Source organism: Geotrypetes seraphini, chromosome 12 (genome assembly GCF_902459505.1).
Source record: "Geotrypetes seraphini chromosome 12, aGeoSer1.1, whole genome shotgun sequence".
Taxonomy (NCBI): Eukaryota; Metazoa; Chordata; class Amphibia; order Gymnophiona; family Dermophiidae; genus Geotrypetes; species Geotrypetes seraphini.
Window position 1 is genome coordinate 99292829 of NC_047095.1, and position 20145 is coordinate 99312973.

The following is a 20145-nucleotide window of genomic DNA, read 5'->3' on the forward strand; positions in this document are numbered from 1 at the left end:
TAAGCTCCACAGTCCTAGATTGGTTCTCGAAATTCTTACGCTTCCGCTCCTACACCGTTAACACAAACGGTACCTCCTCCTCCCCCTGGAAGCCGAAATGTGGAGTCCCGCAAGGCTCACCCCTCTCCCCTATCCTTTTCAACATCTACATGTCCTCTTTGAAACTCCTCCATCTATCCCCCCTAGAAACTCTCTACTCCTACGCTGATGACATCCTCATCCTCCTCGAGACCGACTCGAACCTCTCTAACCTTGCCGATAACATATCCACATGTATAACGAATCTCCAATCCTGGGCCCAATCTGTACAAATGAAACTGAATGAGTCCAAAACAAAACTACTTTGGCTCGGCCCAATTTTAGATCATTTACCCACCTCCATCCCACTACCATCCGGCCCCACTCTTCAGCTTGAGTTTTCAAGCAAAGTCCTAGGTATCGTCATAGACTCCTCTCTCTCCTTCAATGATCACCTCAACTCCTTGGTAAAAAAAATGCTTCTTTAGCCTTCATATGCTGAGGAGAGTGAGATCCTGCTTTCACCATTCTCAATTCGCCGTCCTCGTTCAATCTATCATCCTCTCTAGACTGGACTACTGTAATTCCATCTACATAAGCCTAACTAAGAAAAACCTCCATAGACTTCAGCTAATTCAGAACGCCGCGGCCAAGCTTATTTTCACAAAAGGCAAGTTCGATCACGTCTCCCCACTCCTCTCCAAGCTTCACTGGCTCCCAGTATACTCCAGAGTCCTCTATAAATGTGCCTGCTTAGCCTTCAAGATCCTACATGGCATCCTCCCTCCCATTATCCCACTCTTTTGGAACTCCTCAAATACACACCCCACTAGACCCTCACAAAAACTGAAACTGTCTTTCCCCTCTATAAAAGGTATATCCCGCGCAGGAAAACTTGGAACATCCCTCCTCTTTAGAACCACAGAACTCTGGAACAACCTCACTCCCCCGCTCAGAAATTCAAGCTCCTTCCAATCCTTCTGCAAACACTTGAAAACTTGGCTCTTTTCAAAAATCTAAATATCTCCCGTACTCTAGCATCCGGTCCCTCTCTATCTTCTTAGTCCCTCTCCTTTATCCCTTCATTGTAGTTCCTTTCCTCTTAACTTCTGTAAACCGTGCCGAGCTCTGCGCTTGCGGAGATGGCGCGGTATACAAACCTAAGATTTAGTTTAGTTTAGTTTATTTGTAAAATAAGAGAGAGAAAGACAGACAGACTAAACTAAACTAAACTAAGCCTTAAGTTTATATACCGCATCATCTCCACGGGAGTGGAGCTCGACACGGTTTACAAAGCTTAAAAATAGGGAAGAGAGAGGAGAAGGATTTACAAAAGCATATAAAAGAGGGGATGTAATAAGGAGAAGAGAAGTTATATGTTAGAGAAAAGCCAGGTTTTCAGTTGTTTTCGGAATAGTTGGAGGGAGCCCAAGTTCCGCAGCGGGATAGGGAGATCATTCCAAAGGCCCGTGATTTTGGAGAGAAAGGATCTTCCCAGTTTACCTGCATGGAGGATGCCGTGTAGAGAGGGGAAGGATAGTTTATGTCTGTGGGCTGATCTGGTGGTAGCAGGCGTCAGGGCGAGGAAGGATAGAGGGATTAGGGGCGGAAGGATGCCGTGAATGATCTTGAAAGCCAGGCAGGAGCATTTGAAATGGATTCTGGAGAGTACAGGGAGCCAGTGAAGATTGGTAAGTAGTGGGGAGACGTGGCCAAATTTGCGTTTAGCAAAAATCAGCTTGGCTGCAGTATTCTGGATAAGCTGGAGTCTACGAAGACTTTTTTTTGTTAGGCATAAATAAATGGCATTACAGTAATCGAGTTTGGATAGGATGATGGATTGTACAAGGACGGTGAAATGTTTTTGGTGAAAGTAGGATCTAACTTTCCTCAGCATGTGGAGGCTGAAAAAACATGATTTTGCCAAGGAATTCAGGTGGTCGTTGAGGGAAAGGGAGGAATCGATAGTAATGCCGAGGACCTTGCTTGAGAACTCGAGGTGCAGAGCAGGGCCTGTGGGTAGAGTGAAGAGGGTGGGCAGGTGTGCTAATTTTGGGCCGAGCCAGAGTAATTTTGTTTTTGATTCATTTAATTTCATCTGTACAGAGAGGGACCAGGTGTGACGTCTCATTATGCATGAGGAGATGTTATCTTGGAGGTTTGTAAGGTTCTGATCTGTTTCGAGGAGAATAAGGATATCGTCTGCATATGTGTACATTGTTTCGAGGGGGGATAGTTTGAGGAGCTTCAGGGAGGTCATATACATGTTGAAGAGAATGGGGGATAGGGGAGAGCCCTGTGGGACACCACAGGATGGTGTCCATGAAGCGGATTTGGAGCTGTTTGTGTTGACTATATAGGAACAAGCGCGAAGGAAGTTTGAGAACCACTTTAGGACAAAGGAGTCTATTCCTATCTCAGAAAGTTGGTAGATTAGTATGTCATGGTGCACGATGTCGAAAGCCGCGGAGAGATCGAACTGTAGAAGAACAGCAAATTTGTTTCGAGCATGTAGTTGTTGCACCTTTGAAATTAAGGAAACTAGGAGGGACTCGGTGCTGAAATTGGGCCTAAATCCGTATTGGTAGTGTTGGAGAATGGAGAATCTCTCTAGATAAGAGGAGAGCTGAGTAGCTACTATGAACTCTAGAAGTTTTGTTAAAAGAGGGATGTTAGCTATGGGGCAGTAGTTCGATGGTAAGGAAGGGTCGAGATTGGCTTTTTTCAGAAGAGGGAATAAGGCAATGTGTCCCATTTCTGTGGAAAACAGGCCCGATAGTAAGACTTTATTTATAAGGTTAATAAGGGAAGAGATGGCCTGAGCAGGGATGTTTTCGTAGAGGTAGGATGGGAAGGGGTCTAGGATGCACTTGCAGGATTTAAGTTTGAGGCAAAGTTTAGAGATCTGGGTCTCGGATACAAGTTCGAATGTACTCCATGATCTGTCAGCAGGGATAGGGTTGGAGTCTTTTGGAGGAAGAGAGTTGTAAGAGATAGCTGGGGGGAATGAACTCTTTATGGTAGTGATCTTCTCACACAGCTGCCAACGAGAAAGAGAGAAAGAGACAGAAAGACCGACACACAGACAGTGGCCAAGGAGAGAGACAGACAGACAGCGACCAAGGAGAGAGAGAGAGAGAGAGAGACAAAGACAGACAGACACACAGAAAGACAGACAGCAGCCAAGGAGAGAGGGAGAGACAAAGACAGGCAGACAGAAGCCAAGGAGAGAGAGAGAAAGAGACAGAAAGACAGACACACACAGAAAGTGACAGAGGGAGACACACAGAAAGAGAGCGGCCAAGGAGAAAGAGAGACAGACACACAGACAGTGGTCAAGGAGAGACACAGAAAGAAAGAAAGACAGACAGACAGCGGCCAAAGAGAGAGAGACAGAGACAGAAAGAAAGACAGCGGCCAATGAGAGAGACAGAGACAAAAAACCCCAGAAAGACACATCTATTCTAGCACCGGTTAATGTAACGGGCTTAAAGACTAGTACAATATAAGCAGTTTATAGTGACATGTATACCTTGGACTGTACAAAGTCTGCTCAAAAAATTCCAGGACAGTTTGAATTGCACACCAACAGTAAGCTCTTCTGAAACATGCTAGATGGCATTGAGAAGCTTGAAACCTCATGAGTAACCTCCTTTTTTCCTCTTTGTTGATAACTGTTTTTGTCTCAAAGCTACAGCAATTTTTTGTGAAAGTGTTTTTTGTGATTGACTTTTTTATCATATTCAACTCAATGAGCAATACTACAGTATGACGTTCTATTTAAAATTGGGTAAGACTTCTACAGAAACTGTTGAAGGTGGCATTATGGGGAATATGTCATGAGTCATGGAAGGTGTTTTGAATGATATTCATGCTTCATAAGTGGTCATGAATCAGTGAAAGATGATTCACAAAATGGAAGACTATCAACGTCAACGATGATCATGTTGATCAAGTAAGGGTTCTTACGCACACTAATTGGTAATTAACTGTTAGAGAATTGGCAGATGAATTCATCTCCATTTGTTTATTCCACAACATTCTAATAGATAAATTGATGATGTATTGCATTGCAGCAAAGTTTGTTTTACAGTTAATGACTGATGACCAGAAGAATAACCACAAATTTTACACAAAAATCACAAAGAAAGTTATTCCCCAACCACCTTACTTTTCTGACTTGACCTTTGCTGACTTCTTGTTTCCTAAACTTAAATCCATTCTGAAAGGATAGCGATTCAACCCTATTGAATACATAAAGCAAAATTTGATGCAGCAACTTTGTTGATTCGTGAAGATGTGTTTAATGACTGTTTCCAGTAGTGGAAATGACATTGGGAAAACTGTAAGGAAGGGGAGTACTTTGAAGTGTATATGTAAGGAAGTATATATGTAAGGAAGGGGAGTACTTTGAAGTGGACCCAATGGAATAAATTGTAAGATTTTGTTTTGTTTTTTTAATTGAAGCAATTTTTATTTATTTATTTAAGTTTAAACAATATTATCAAGAACACCTTCTTGTTCAGATTATTGAAAAATATATAATGAATAAAGCATAAACTTAATATTATTGTCTGAAATTTTGGATCCAAGAATCTAATGAGTGAAAAAACAAAATAAGGCAATCATGGGTTTTTATCCAATATCAAAATAGGCTAATTATCTGAATAGGTTACTGGAGCATTAGTAACTCATTAACTTATTGTTGTTATCTCCCCTTCAAGCCTTTTCATAGAGAGAACCCCAGTTAACTGTGATGGTTCAAAAAATATATATGTATGAGATCTATATTTAACTATGCATTTACATGGATACTGTAGCAAAAATGCACCATCCATCACTGTTACCCCTGATTTAAGAAGTAAAAACTGTTGTTGACATTTCTGGGTTTCCTTTGTGACATCTGGGAACAACTGAACTTTTGTCCTAGAAATTCCTTATGCCTATTTTTAAAGAACAATCTTAGAATCCAATTCTTATCAGGTGACAATGCCACCGTAACTAATAAAGTAGTTGGCTTAACCAAATCTTTGAGAGATGTTTCCAAAATTGTTGTTATATCCATCTGTGGATCCGGATCTTGTTCTAAAGAATGGTGCTCTTCATTTTTTTTTTCTTTTGTTAGAAGATAGTATATCTGAGCAAAAGGGGGAAATCATTTCAAGAAACTGAAGCTGAGGACGAACAGGATAGCATTCTCAGAGATCCTGCCAGTACCGAGGGCAGATGTGAAGAGGCAGACTGAGCTACAAGCAATGAACGCATGGCTGAGGAGATGGTGTGAAGAGGAAGGCTACCACTTTGTGAAGAACTGGACAACTTTTTGGGGGAAGAACAAGCTCTACAGGAGGGACAGACTACACCTGAGCACGGCGGGAACAAGACTGCTGGCAAACAACATCAAGAAAGAAATAGAAATGGCTTTAAACTGAGAAAAAGGGGAAAGCCGAACATCGACCAGACGTCGACATTTCGGAAAACAGTATCAAATGAAGATGCTGAGTGGGAACAATGCTGGGAAGAAACAAATGGCACACCACAGGGGTCCAAAGGTCAAGTGGAACCAGAGAACAAAACGAAGAGCATACAGCAGGAGTTAGGGGAACAGGTAAACTTGAGGAAACAGGCTGAGGACGGGAAAGACAAGATATTGAGAGAAGAAGAACAAAATGGAATTCAGGGGCTGGAAGCCCGCAAGGTGGACGGCAAGAGGAAAAATTCACAAGGCAGAACGAGAAAGGGAATAAACCAGGACTTAAACTGTTTATATGCTAATGCAAGGAGTCTAAGAGCCAAAATGGGAGAACTGGAAGTCACAGCTAAAAATGAGGACCTGGACATTATAGGAATTACAGAAACATGGTGGACTGAGGACAACAAATGGGACGTAGTATTGCCCGGGTACAATCTCTATAGGAGAGACAGGACCCACAAGAAGGGCGGAGGAATAGCACTATATATAAAGGACACCATTCACTCGACCAGATTGGATACGGCAGCAAGGGTAGAAGAACTGGAATCATTATGGGTTAAATTACCAGGAAGAAATGGGGCTGACATAAAATTGGGACTGTACTATTGCCCGCCTGGGCAAACGGAAGCAAACGACAAAGAACTGGAAGCAGAATTGAGGAGAGAATGCAAAAGCGGAAGTGTATTGGTGATGGGGGATTTCAACTACTCCGGGATAGACTGGAGCATTGGGAACTCAAGCTGTGCGAGGGAAACAGAATTCCTGGAGGCTGTGGGAGACTGCTTCATGGAACAGCTTGTTAAAGAATCAACGCGAGGAAATGCCACTCTCGACCTAATCCTAAATGGACTAGGGGGACCTGCAAAGGAAGTGGCAGTTGTAGGACCACTAGGAAATAGCGATCACAACATGATCCGGTACAAACTAGAGGTAGGAGCATCCAAAGTGAAAAGAACTGCAGCGACGACGCTCAACTTCAGGAAAGGGGACTATGAAGCTATGAGAGCAGTGGTGAAAAAGAAACTCAAAAATCACTCAAAATGGATGGAAACCGTAGAGAAAGCATGGTCCATATTCAAGGACATGGTGCTGGAAGCACAAGACCTGTACATTCCCAGGTTTAGGAAAGGGTGCAAAAAAATCGAACAAAAGACCCGGTATGGATAACGACAGAAGTAAAGAGGGCGATAGGAGATAAAAGAAAATCGTTCCGAAAATGGAAAAAGGACCAAACCGAGGAAAACCGGAAAGAACACAAAAATTACCAGAAAGAATGTCACCGAGTGGTTAGGAAAGCAAAGAGAGAATACGAGGAGAAACTGGCTGAGAAATCCAGAGACTTCAAATCGTTCTTCAGATACGTCAAGGGGAAACAACCGGCGAGGGAGGAAGTTGGACCGTTGGTTGATGGAGACAGAAAGGGGGTGGTAAAAGAGGAAAAAGATGTAGCCGACAGGTTAAACAAGTTCTTCTCGTCGGTCTTCATGAGCGAGGACACATCGAATGTACCAGAACCAGAAGAGATCATAAGTGGAGATCAAGAGGAAAAACTGGTGCATATAGAGATAAGCCATGAGGAGGTCCTCAAACAGATAGACAGACTAAAAAGCGACAAATCACCGGGCCCGGACAGAATCCACCCAAGGGTTCTAAAAGAGCTAAGGAACGAAATAGCAGAAACTCTCCGACAAATTTGCAACTTGTCCTTGAAAACTGGGGAGATCCCGGAGGACTGGAAAATAGCAAATATCACACCTATCTTTAAAAAGGGATCGAGGGGTGACCCGGGGAACTACAGGCCAGTAAGCCTGACTTCAGTCCCAGGCAAGATGATGGAGGCACTAATAAAGGACACCATCTGCGAACACATAGAAAAAAATGGACAACTAAAAGTGAGCCAGCACGGCTTCTGCAAGGGAAGATCGTGCCAAACGAACCTACTGCACTTTTTTGAAGGGATAAACAGCCAGATGGACAAAGGAGAACCCATAGACATCATCTATCTTGACTTCCAAAAGGCCTTTGACACGGTGCCCCATGAGCGGCTTCTTAGGAAGCTGTGGAGCCATGGGGTGGAAGGGGACGTACACAGATGGATTAAACACTGGTTGGCAGACAGAAAGCAACGGGTCGGAGTGAAGGGACACTACTCAGACTGGCGGAAGGTCACGAGCGGTGTTCCCCAGGGGTCGGTGCTCGGACCGCTGTTGTTCAATGTATTCATAAACGACCTAGAAGCAGGGACGAAGTGTGAAGTTATAAAATTTGCGGATGACACCAAACTCTGCAGCAGGGTTAGAACCACGGAAGAATGTGAAGACCTACAAAGGGACCTAAACAAACTGGAGGAGTGGGCAAGCAAATGGCAAATGCGCTTTAATAATAATAATAATAATAACTTTATTCTTGTATACCGCAATACCATGGAAGTTCAATGTGGTTAACAATAGAAGAGACTGTACATTTACAGCGATGATACATATTATAGTGTTGTTACATTTACAGAGATGTTACATAAATAGCAGTAATAAAAAGGCATATACTAAAGAGGAGACTGTTCGTATACAGCGATGTTACATGTTATAGCGGTGATACATTTACGGTGATGTTAAATGTGAGGCAATGATAAGGCAGGGCAATTAGATAAAACAGAGATTGAGTAAGAGAGGCCATAGTGGCTTGGGAGGGGGTGTAGTCAGAGGGCATGGAGGCATATCGAGGTCAGGAGGGTGCAGGGAAGGGGGGAAGGCAGCGTTAGCGGAATTTGTCGAAGAAGTAGGTTTTTAGTGACTTCCTGAACAGGTGGTAGGGCGGGGAGTTGGAAATGAGGGCAGTAAGGCAATTGTTCCATTTGCCCGCTTGGAATGCTAGGGTTCTATCAATGAATCTCTTGTAGAGGCAGCCTTTTAGGGAGGGAAAGGTGAATAGGTGGGCGTTTCGTGTGCGAGAGGGGCCTGCTATTTCAAGGTGCTCCGACAAGTAGATTGGGGAAGATCCTGTTAGAGTTTTGAAACAGAGGCAGACGAACTTAAAGATGATCCTTGCCTCTACTGGAAGCCAATGGAGTTTGGTGTAGTAGGGGCTAACATGGTCGTATTTTTTGAGATCATAGATGAGGCGGACGGCCGCATTTTGGACTGTTCTAAGACGTTTGATGGTATTTTTATAGGATCCCAGGTAAATAATGTTGCAGTAGTCTAATATGCTTAATACCAGAGATTGAACGAGTAGACGAAAGGCTTGGTGGTCGAAGTAACGTTTGATGGTGCGCAGTTTCCAAAGGGTACAGAAACATTTTTTCACCTGGGCACTGGTATGGTCATCGAAGGTTAGAGTGCGGTCCAGGATGACTCCAAGGATTTTTATGGTGGGTAGGATAGGGTAATCTAGCCCATTCAGTCTGAGGGAAGTGTTTGTTAATTTATGGTTGGGACTCGCTAGGAAGATTTTGGTTTTTTCAGAGTTCAACTTTAATTTGAGTTTTGAGGTCCACAGTTCTAATTTGGTGAGGATAGATGCAATGAGTTTTTCCGTTTCTAGAGTGAGTGAGGTAATGGGAACAATGATGGTAATGTCATCTGCATATATGAACGATTTTAGGTTTGAGTTTGCTAGGCTTCATGCCAGAGGGGTCAAGTAAATATTGAATAGGGAGGGGGATAGGGGAGAGCCTTGTGGGACTCCACAAGGTTTATGCCAGTGGTGGGAGAAGGCTCCATTACTGTGGACCTGGTAGGTACGGTTGGTTAGGAAGCCTGTGAACCAATCTATTACCTGTCCGGAGATGCCGATGGAATCAAGGCAGTTGAGCATAATGTCGTGGTCGACCAGGTCGAAGGCGCTGCTCAGATCGAATTGAAGTATCAGGGCGCTTTTACCCAGCGAGAACAGGTGGAGGAGGTAATTTGTCAGAGCAGCTAGGACGGTTTCGGTGCTGTGGTTTGGGCGGAAACCACTTTAATATAGAGAAATGCAAGGTCATGCATTTAGGAAAAAAACCCCGATGTTCAGCTACAAAATGGGGGTATCAGTGCTAGGGGATAGTAATCTTGAAAAAGACTTGGGTGTACTGGTAGATACTACAATGAAACCAACGGCACAATGTGCAGCGGCCTCCAAGAAAACAAACAGAATGTTGGGTATTATTAAGAAGGGCATTACGACCAGGAAGAAGGAAGTCATCATGCCGCTGTATCGTGCGATGGTTCGTCCGCATCTGGAGTACTGTGTCCAGTATTGGTCACCGTACCTCAAGAAGGACATGGCGATACTTGAAAGGGTCCAGAGAAGAGCGACGAAAATGATAACAGGTATGGAAAACCTTTCATACACAGACAGGTTGGGAAGGCTGGGGCTCTTCTCCCTTGAAAAGAGGAGACTCAGAGGAGACATGATAGAGACTTTCAAGATCATGAAGGGCATAGAGAGGGTGGAAAGGGACAGATTCTTCAGATTATTGGGAACCACAAGCACCAGGGGGCACTCAGATAAGCTGAAAGGGGACAATTTTAGAACCAATGCTAGGAAGTTTTTCTTTACACAGAGGGTGGTGGACACCTGGAATGCGCTTCCGGAGGTTGTGATAGGACAGAGTACACTACGGGGGTTCAAGGAAGGTTTGGATAAATTCCTGAACGATAGGGGGATCGAAGGATACAAATAGGGGTAAAGATAGGTTTTAGACAGAGTTTAGATAGAAGGATAAAAGGGATTAGAGAAGGATCACATTGCAGGTCATGGGCCTGATGGGCCGCCGCGGGTGCGGACTGCTGGGCACGATGGACCTCGTGTCTGACCCAGCGGAGGCAACTTCTTATGTTCTTAAGTTTCAAGTTTATTTAGGTCTTGATGTACAAAGTCTTTTATGTACAAAATAGTTTACAATTTATACAAGGTATTAAAAAAATGCTAGAAAATAAATCATGGGGAACAATTTCACAAGAACAGTAAAGACAAAATGAGATAAATATAGGCAAATGGGGAGGATACATTCCTTAAAATAAAAGAAAGGGGAGGCGGAATACAATAGGAGTAGGGAGAATCTTTTATATCTAGCATAATGTCTGATTTTAAATAAGAAGGCCTAGGTATAGACTCTGAAATGTTCAAAATTTCAACAAAATATTTTTTTTAACATCTCTTTAGCGGACATTGATGGATCTTTGGGGAAATTTAATATCCTAAGATTATTAGAGCGATAATTGTTTTCTAGATTTTCCATCTTCCTTCTTAAATTGATATTGTCTTTATTCAAAACCCCCTGTTGCTGTTTTGCATCTAAGAGCTCTTTTTCCATATTTTCTACTTTTGTTTTTATAGCCAAAGTCTCTTGCTTGAAATTTTTAAATTCTTTTTTATGTTCAGAAAATTTATTTTCCAAGTTCTGAATTTGTGAGGATAATGTTTGTCCCAAACTAGCCACCAGGTCACAAAGGGAATCAAGGGATACATTGGTGGGGTTTGTAACAGCAAAAGTACTTGTAGGCATTGAAAGGAAATCCACTGTCCCTGGGCTTCTCTCCATTCTATCTTGCTTCTATTCTTGCTCCAATGATGTTTCAGCTGCAGAATCGATTTCTTCAGGAACCTGGCCCAGTACAGCATCCTGGAGGATAGAGTCTGCCTATTTAGATAGAGTGTCTTCCCTCGGTGAGCTGGATCCCTGCAGCTGTGGAGGCAGGGCCTTAGCATTGGGGCTCAGTGTTGATTCCAGCTCAAGGGGATTCACTGCAGCATCACTCAATGCTGGCATCTCCTGCAGGCGATTCCCCGATATTATGACTCCTGCTGCCAGTGACACAAGAAATCCTCAATAGTCACTGAATGAGAGGTCCCCCAGGCACCACAGGGCTGCAGCAGTGCTATTCCCCCTATGCTTTAGAATTCTCAGTAGGAAATCAGATATAGCAGAAGCAGATATTCTTGATGTGTTTCGCCCCCATTCAGATAGTCATGGCCATAGTCACTTCAATTCAAGCAATTTTTATTGAAAATATTTTGCAGTAGAACATAAATAAATCAGAAAACATTGGCACATCTAATGTACATTATAAGAGAACCTGGTAAATACAAGGCAAATAGGAATGTCAGAAGTCATATCACAAATGTGTATCAGTAAAATAAGACAGTAGTAATAATCTATAAAAGAACAGGATATCAGCAACACATGAGTGAAAAGAGTAAGGAAGAATAGAGTAACAGTACAGGTAAAATATAGAAGCGGATCCCAAAAGTGCTTATATTTACTCAGTCTGTTATTGCGATCTACTAGATAAAATTCATATTTAGAAACAAGACGTACATAGTTCCACCAATGGGCATATGTGGTAGTATAAGTCTTTCCAATGCTGCAAAACTACTTTCAATGCTAGAGAAATCAGTATATCAATCAACTTCTTTTGAGAGTTCAACATAGCATCTGGTAATACTGCAGATCTCAGAATTATTAATGCAAAGGTGGAAGAAGATGGACAGGAAGTATAATGAGAAACTGTTTCTCACACAGTAGACCAGTAAGAAGATAAACAAGGTCAATGAAACAACATATGTTACAAAGTACCTATACTATGGAAACAATTCCAGCATTGTGCTGAGACATTAGCATTCTTATACACTTTATAAGCCTTTAAAACAGTCCATGTTATCTTATGATTTATATAATGCAATGTTTGTTGGATGGGTGCCAAATGGACAGATTTCTTACTATGACTCCAAAAATTCATTTATTGAGTAGATGATAGAGGAACTTGGAGCTCAGCCTCCCAGATAGATTGAACTGAAAGAGGGGCAATATAGAAAGACAGGGTAAGATGACAGAATTTTGATAAGACATGCTGAGTATGCAAGCTATGCTGTAACAGTGTAAATCTTGAGTTCTTGCTCTACCAAGGAAGGAAGGCTACATGGGTAGGATTTGTTTATACAACACTTAAGTTGCATATATCTATACCCTTGTGTGGGTGCCAGGCCATATTGTTTTTGTAAAGCCTTAAAAGAACAAATCTGATTATCTAAAAGTATGTATTTCAGTAAATATATGCCAAGGCGCACCCAAGAGGTCAATTAAATGGATCGCTTTCCTATCTATATATGAGAATTACCCCACAAAGGGGAGAAAATTGTATTGTAAATCAAAATTGAAAAGGTTTTATCAAAACCATGTAGTGTATTCACAATGATCTTCAAGATGGGTCATATATGTGTGATAGGAAGTGCAGAAGCACCTACCAATTGAACTAAGGATAAAGGCTAAACTAGAGATCACTAAGTGTTAAACCAAAGAGGATCCTAGGAAAGGCATAAGTTTGAAACCACCACCATGTGGTCCGCAGAATGGCAGTGACCCAGATTGGCCACTATGAGAATGGGTCACCAGGCCCGATGGACCACAGGTCTGACCCAGCAATGCCATTCCTATGTTCCCATGTTGTCATCAGGAAGACAAAGAATCTGAGTGGGCTAGGGAATCCAGACACATGACTCCAAGATAGCAAAAAAAAGGTCTTTTGACTCTTTTTGCACCCCTTTCTGAAGCTGGGGATATACAGATTTTGTGCCTCACTCACTGTGTCCTTGAAAAAAGACCAGGCTGCTCTACTGTCTGCCATTTCTTGGAAGTGTTCCTAAGTTTCTTCCTTACCATTCCTCTCACAGTTTCCTTTCTTAAAGTTGAAAGTTGTCCTTTCGGTATCTCTACTTCAATCTTGAACTTGATCATATTGTGATCACTGTTTCTCAACAGTCCCACTACTTTCACTTTCTTTGCATGACCTCTTAACCCATTTAGGATTAGATCCAGAGTGGTGTTCCCTCTCGTCGGTTCTCTGACAAGCTGCTCCATGAAGCAATCCTGTGTAGCCTCCAGGAATCCTGTCTCCCTAGCACTTTTTGAACTTCCAAGACTCCAGTCTATCCTTGGATAGTTGAAGTCTCCCATAATATCCGTGTTAACATTTTTGTATTCTCACTTCATCTCGTCTTCCATTTCTTCATCGATATCTTTGGGGGTAATTTTCCAAGTGTAATAGAGCTTTCAAAGGTTTTTGGTATCTGTGCAATCAGATGCTTTGCTGCTTAGCCCTCTACCATTGGCAGGAATGTTTATTGTTCCCTATCCCTTTCCATGAAACCTGTTTGAACTTCTGGTATTTCTTCCTCAACATCATGAACTAAACAATTGGGCTGGCATATGGAATTAATTCAATCATCTGATATCGATGGTAATAATAATAATAATAACTTTATTTTTCTATACCGCCATAATCTTGCGACTTCTAGGCGGTTCACAATGAAGATAAGCTGTACAATCAGTGAATTACAGAGTATAGATAGAAATGAGAACATTCAGCGGTCAGTGAATTAGAAGGTGCCAAATGGTTAGGAGAAAGATGTACATAGGTTATTGAATAGAATTAACATAATTTTCATATTACATTGAAAAACATCGGGCACCAGCGGGAAGCTGGGTACAATTGTGAGGAGGACATAATAGTAGACAAAGATTGTGGGGTTCCTATTGAGAGGAATGAAGGAATTCGGGTGAGGTGAGGTAGCTTTGATCGTGTAGGGAAAAATCTGGCTAGGACATGAATTTCTTAAATAAAGCGGTTTTTAATTCTTTCCAAAAGTCACTGTAGGTCAGTTTAGCTACATCAATGAGGTAGCCTAGCCATGTTTGCTGTCTACCAGCTTGGAACTTGAATGTTCTGTTTAGGAAGGTTCAATATCTGCAGCCTGCGATTTTTGGGTATGTAAAGAGGTTGCGGTTTCTGGTAGACCTAGTAGAGGAGTAGAATTTGAAGTGAGGTAGAAGGTAGTTGGGGGCCATTCCCCAGATTAGTTTGTAGCAGAAGCAGGAGAATTTGAATAAAATTTGAGCCTCAATTGGTAACCAATGCAAGTTTGTAGAAGGGACTAACGTGATCACTTTTCTTTAGTCCGAATATTAAGCGGACGGCCGTGTTTTTAACTATTCTCAATTTTCTCACGTGTTTTTTAGGTATCCCCAAGTAAATAATGTTACAGTAATGCAGGGTGGGTAGAATCAATGACTGTACCAGTAATCTGAAAGATAGAGGGTCGAAGTATTTTTTTATGGTTTTCAGTTTCCAGAGAGTGAAGAAGCATTTTTTTGTCACTGTATTTATGTGATCAGTCAGGGTCAGGTGGGTATCTAAGATGACTCCTAGTATTCTTATAGTTTGTAGTATTGGGTAGTCGTGACCATTTATCTGAATTGTAGTTGTAGGGATTTTTTCCTTTGGGCTTGCCAGGAAAATTTTTGTCTTTTCTGAGTTTAGTTTCAATTTAAACTTTATAGTCCATTGTTCGAATTTGGTCATGATGTATGAGATGTGTTTTGAGTAGGCAGTGGTCGCTTTTGTAATTGGAATTAGTATAGAGATGTCATCTGCGTATATATAGTATATTAGGTTTAACTTTTGAAGTAGGTGACCTAGAGAGGAGATGTATATATTGAACAAGGTGGGAGATAGGGGGGAACCTTGAGGGACTCCCGAAGGGCTTTTCCAATGTTTAGAGTAATTCCCGTCATGGACCATTTGATAGTGTCGTTTGGTTAGGAATCCTTGGAACCAGGTCCACATTCTTCCTGATAGCCCCATTTCATCTAGGCACGTAAGCATTATTTCATGGTCCACTAGGTCGAAGGTGCTACTGAAGTCTAATTGTAGGATCAGGGCGCTGGTACCTTGACTGAAGAGGTCATATAGGTGATTAAGGAGAGAGCCTATGACTGTTTCGGTGCTGAAACCTTTTCTGAATCCAGATTGGTGGTCATTTAGGAGATTGAATTTATCTAAGTGGTTAACTAGTTCCAGGTTGACCAGCCCTTCCAGCATTTTGGTGAAGAAGGGGGTGCTCGCTATTGGTCTATAGTTGGACGTCAATGTGAGGGAGGTCTTCTGGTCTTTGGGGATGGGTGTTATCAGAATGTGTCCCATATTTTCCTGTTAAATTCCATTATTAAAGGTATATGTTGCCCAGTTAAATAGGTCCCTTTTAAATTCGGGTATTACAAGTTGCATTATCTGAGATGGGCATTCGTCTAGTAGACAATTTGATTTGGTGTACTTATTGAATAGCGTGAGGAAGTTGTTCCAATCGGTGGGCTCGAAATGGTTCCAGATCATATCAACAGTGGACTCAATTTCCTGCATTTTGAAGTGGAATTCAAAATTGGGTGAAGGAGAAGGTATTGAGGCTCTTAAGTCTATGATTTTTTTGCTGAAGTAGTTGGCAAGGGTATTGACCGCTGGTATCTGATCGTTTTGATTTTGTAGGATCTGTGTGGTGTCTGTTAGTTTGTTCACTAGTTTGAATAGTTCTCTACTGTTTGTATTGACTGTTCCTATTTTCTGGGCATAGCAGTTGTGGCGCTTTTCTTTTATCAAGTTTTCTTTTATCAAGGTACCCCTTCACTATTTGGTTAACGTAGGTGGTTTTCTCTGGCATAGGTCCAGTTTGCTTCTGGCTTAGACTTTCCATCGCTTTGCGTCCTGAAATTCCCGATATCTCCTCAATAAAGGCTAAAAAATGTTTAACCTACACTGATACATTTTTACATTTCTGATCATATCCTTTAGATATTGCTCTTTTTGTTGCTGAATGGGATGCTGAAACAACCGGTCATTTGCGATTTTCTCATCTCATAAGTTTTGCTTTTGAGTCGGTTCACGTCAAGTGGCCCAGGGGCAGCAGTTTCAGAAATCAATGGAATTTGGGGGGATATCCTGGGTTTTAGGGGTATGATTTCAATAGATCCTGAGTAGAGGGGCCATTTATTGGGCCACTATAATTTATTTGGAAATGTTGGTGAGAACAGTCCAAAATGGGACCTTGTGACATGGATTTATTCTCATCTTTATTCAAAGGCTGATATGGCTCCTGTTATGGTTTATGCTCATTATATACCTATACCTTCGGATATCCTTGGACTTTGTGGATTTCTTCATCTACTAAAATCCCACATCACTTATGATGGTCTTGATGTCATTCCATATCTATTCAGGCTCTATATCCCCAGAATTAAGACAGGCAGATTTGTTGTCTAGTTATCCAATAGACTGATGGAAGATGGGGAGGTCCCTAATATTGGCTTTTCTGTAAATTAGCAATGCACTGCTTGTGGTCGCACATTTGGTCTTGGGCCATGGGCCAGGATGCAGAGTGGCTCATGTTGCATATAGTTTGCTCACTGATCTTGCTTCTCTCCTCGACATGTCCATAATGGAGTCATTTGCTATGTATTCATTATCATTTGGATCCCCTTTCTTCACAGTGAGAGGAAGGTCAGTTTGAGTCTGAAATGTCTCTAGGTGGATCAGACTTGGGATCCGTCTGATCAGCTTTGAAAGCCCTCCCCAGGGAAAGGATCATTTGCTCATCTCCACTTGTAATCATAGAATGTCATTATTCCATCATCAGTGCTCATTGGCCTGCCCCAACACATTACCTGCTCTGAAATTCCAGGTGTAACCATTTATCATTAGATTCATCATTAAATTCATCATTGTGCTCTAGAAGCTGGATATTACTCTCGATAATTTGTGTGTATAGCTAGGACTTTCCTCTATAAAGCCTCTGGCATATCCACAGCACATATATGGGGTGACCAGGTACCCAGGTAGAATATAGCATTGCAGGTGCTTTGTCATGGCACCCCTAGTTTTTTCTCTGGACCCAATCTGTGGTTGCTCGCTTTCTTGCTATGGGCCCTTGACTTTACTGAGCTATGTGATGCATGGAGTCTCCTGGTATGAGAGGGTGGAGTGGTTTCCTTCCTGCTTTTAAGCCATGTGGCTTCAAAGAGGCAATTGCCTGGCTTCAGTAGCGGCAATCAGCCTTTAAGTAATGTGTACCATCTTTGGTATCTTGCTTGGGGTACAGAGGGGGTATGGATTGCTTGCCAAACCACAAGAGAGCTTGTTGCTGCGGAGCCACATGGCAGTGAGTCCAAGCAATGCCAATCATCAGTGATCGGGATACACTGGCACTCATCATACATTTGTGAAATTGTAGGACCTATTCCACAGTGCTGAGTTGATAAATAAAATGCTTGGTAGATGTGGTGGAATTTGCAAATAAGATGCTTCATAGATGTGGTGGAACTTGCAAATAAGATGTTGGGTAGATGTGGAATTTGCCATAATATATGGAGGCACATTTTGTGTGTGGTTACACTTAATCCTTGAAGTGAAAACAGGTGAGTTTGTGGTGGAGTGGACAAACAGACTTTTCTCTGTAGTTCTATCTACACAGGCAAAGCTTGTTTGTGGTTTTAACTGATTCTCTTTTCATTTGATACCCCTGATGAAGGCTTGTTTTCCAAAACACAGACCATGTCGGGTCTATTAGTTCATTTGCTTTTAACCACATTTTACTAATAAACTTTGCCTGCATCATTGTACGCCCTTCTGCAGTTTTTCTTGTTTTGGTTTGTCTTCATATTCCTGACTGCAGACTCTGTTGGTTCTCCCATACCTCTGTTCAGTTCATTTAGCATATAAAAAAGTCTCTATCTTTCTTCTATATAGCAACAGGAGACAGCTATTGCCAAGACTGGCAATACATTTGCTAATTCTTCTCCTTCCATAGTTCATAGATACTCCAGTGAGCTCCTGGTGAGATTTCCCACTTGTGGCTGTTCTTCATATTTCTTACTTGACCAGCTCCAGAAAGAAAAGGACAAGGTTCCTCCCTAACTAGGAATGTTATACTTCCCTCCATAAACCTCAAGCTCAAATCCAGTTGGGCCACTTCCTCTGCACATACCTCTTTCTATTTAGATTTGATTCATACATTTTGGGAGCAGGAGTCACAAATGTTCTTCCTGCAACTGCAAAGGAAAGAACATTTTGACAGTATGATATAAATGAAATCATTTTGAAGAGGATTTATGCATGCAAGGATGGACTATATAGGGCAGGGGTCTCAAAGTCCCTCCTTGAGGGCTGCAATCCAGTCAGGTTTTCAGGATTTACCCGATGAATATGCATGAGATCTATGTGCATGCACTGCTTTCAATGCATATTTATTGGGGAAATCCTGAAAACCTGACTGGATTGTGGCCCTCAAGGAGGGACTTTGAGATCACTGAAATAGGGTAAGGAGTAGAATGTAAAGTAAATTTAAGAATTTTTCTGACCTGTGGGTAATGATATATCTGGAACATGTTATAGAATCCATATGTTTCTTCATCTGTAAAGCCTTCAATGATGGCAGCCACTGTGCGAAATGAATTACACTTGAAATTTACTATTGTGCTCTGTCCTGCCAAAATATTCAAGGCTGATTCAATTATTTTCCTTGTATACCTGAAAGAATCTTTAATATGGAGCCCCAGTGTGATGTTAGGTAAGAGTTCTGAGTTGTTGTTAATTTCCTCCACCGCAAAAACAAAGGCCAAGAAGTTATAGGTATGAGGTGAAATATATCTGTAATGACATTAAGATCATAAGTTAATAACAGTGTACCTGAAATATTTGCAAAAATGCACATATTTATATGTATTTAATTTTTTAATAGAATATCAGAATAGATAGATAGATAGATAGATAGATATAAACAGCTATGGGCTCTTTTACCATGCAGTGTAAAAAAGAAACCTGGTGTGCTGAAGCCACTTTTAATGCTGTCAGGAAAATGCAGCTTTTTCTATTTTTTTGATAATGACCATGAGCTAATTTCCGCACTAAAGTAAGGCCATTAGATTGTGAGCCCTTCCAGCACCTCTTTTATACATAGTCTGAGCTCACACACTATTCCTGAGCTAATCAGTTAGCAATGCACAAGTGCTGATGGATTAGCATAGCCTTCTCCACTCTCTGTTCCCTACAATTATATCTTATAAAACATAAGAACAACCATACTGGATCAGACCAGTACACTCCTGATTATAAAAGTGGCCAATCCAGGTCACAAGTATGTTATGGTATGTTAATCAAGTTCTCTGTTCTCCTTCTACATATTCAGTTCAAGGGCAGATAACATTACAAGAGGTTGGTTCAGTTAGCCAGGAAGTTACAATGGACCGTTTGACACAGCCATTCAATAGAGGTGGAAGTTCAGGTAGATTAGTTTGACTATTAATACAATTATGTTGTAGTTACAAATACAAAATTGCAAGTTAAAAGTCAAAAGGAGCCTGAGAAGTTTCACTTTATGTACAACATCGAGAGTGCTTTATGTACTGTGGTGCTTTGCCCATTAATTTAGGTGGGTAAAACATGAAGGCTTTTAAATATGAGGCTTATTGATCATTGAATTCACCTCCAAAAATAAGTCAAGAACTCACCTGTAGCACATTTTTTTTATTTCCACCATTCTTTTAATAAATTATGATTCACAGTTTTTGAAACAACTCAGAATAGTCCAAGGGGAAGTGGCTTTCATAGGCTCTTGATACAGAAGGAGAGGCATTGGATTGTTTTAACTTAGCCTGTGTACAGCTTAATATTGACTCTCCAGGACTGTCTGTCTACAGGACATTTTGATTTTTCCCATATGCGCTCCAGAGCTCAACATTTCTGTTTTAGTTCTCTGTGATATGGGAGGTACGAAGGGGCCTTGCGAGGGTAGGAGATGGATTTAGTGGAGAGAGGGGCGAGGGAGTGGTAGGTAGATTCAGAGAGAGC

At 41.6% G+C, this 20145-nt stretch overlaps 1 protein-coding gene across 1 annotated transcript in view; it reads right to left on the minus strand.

Moving 5' to 3' along the window:
• LOC117346162 (vomeronasal type-2 receptor 26-like) overlaps positions 1–19834 on the minus strand; it is a 40726-nt gene extending 20892 nt beyond the window's left edge. Inside the window, exons 1-2 of the mRNA XM_033915566.1 lie at positions 19806–19834; positions 18657–18945 (exon numbers count right to left, since the gene is read on the minus strand). Coding sequence (XP_033771457.1) covers positions 18657–18945; positions 19806–19834 — 318 coding nt within the window. The remainder of the gene's footprint in view (positions 1–18656; positions 18946–19805) is intronic.
• Positions 19835–20145: the final 311 nt, after the last annotated feature.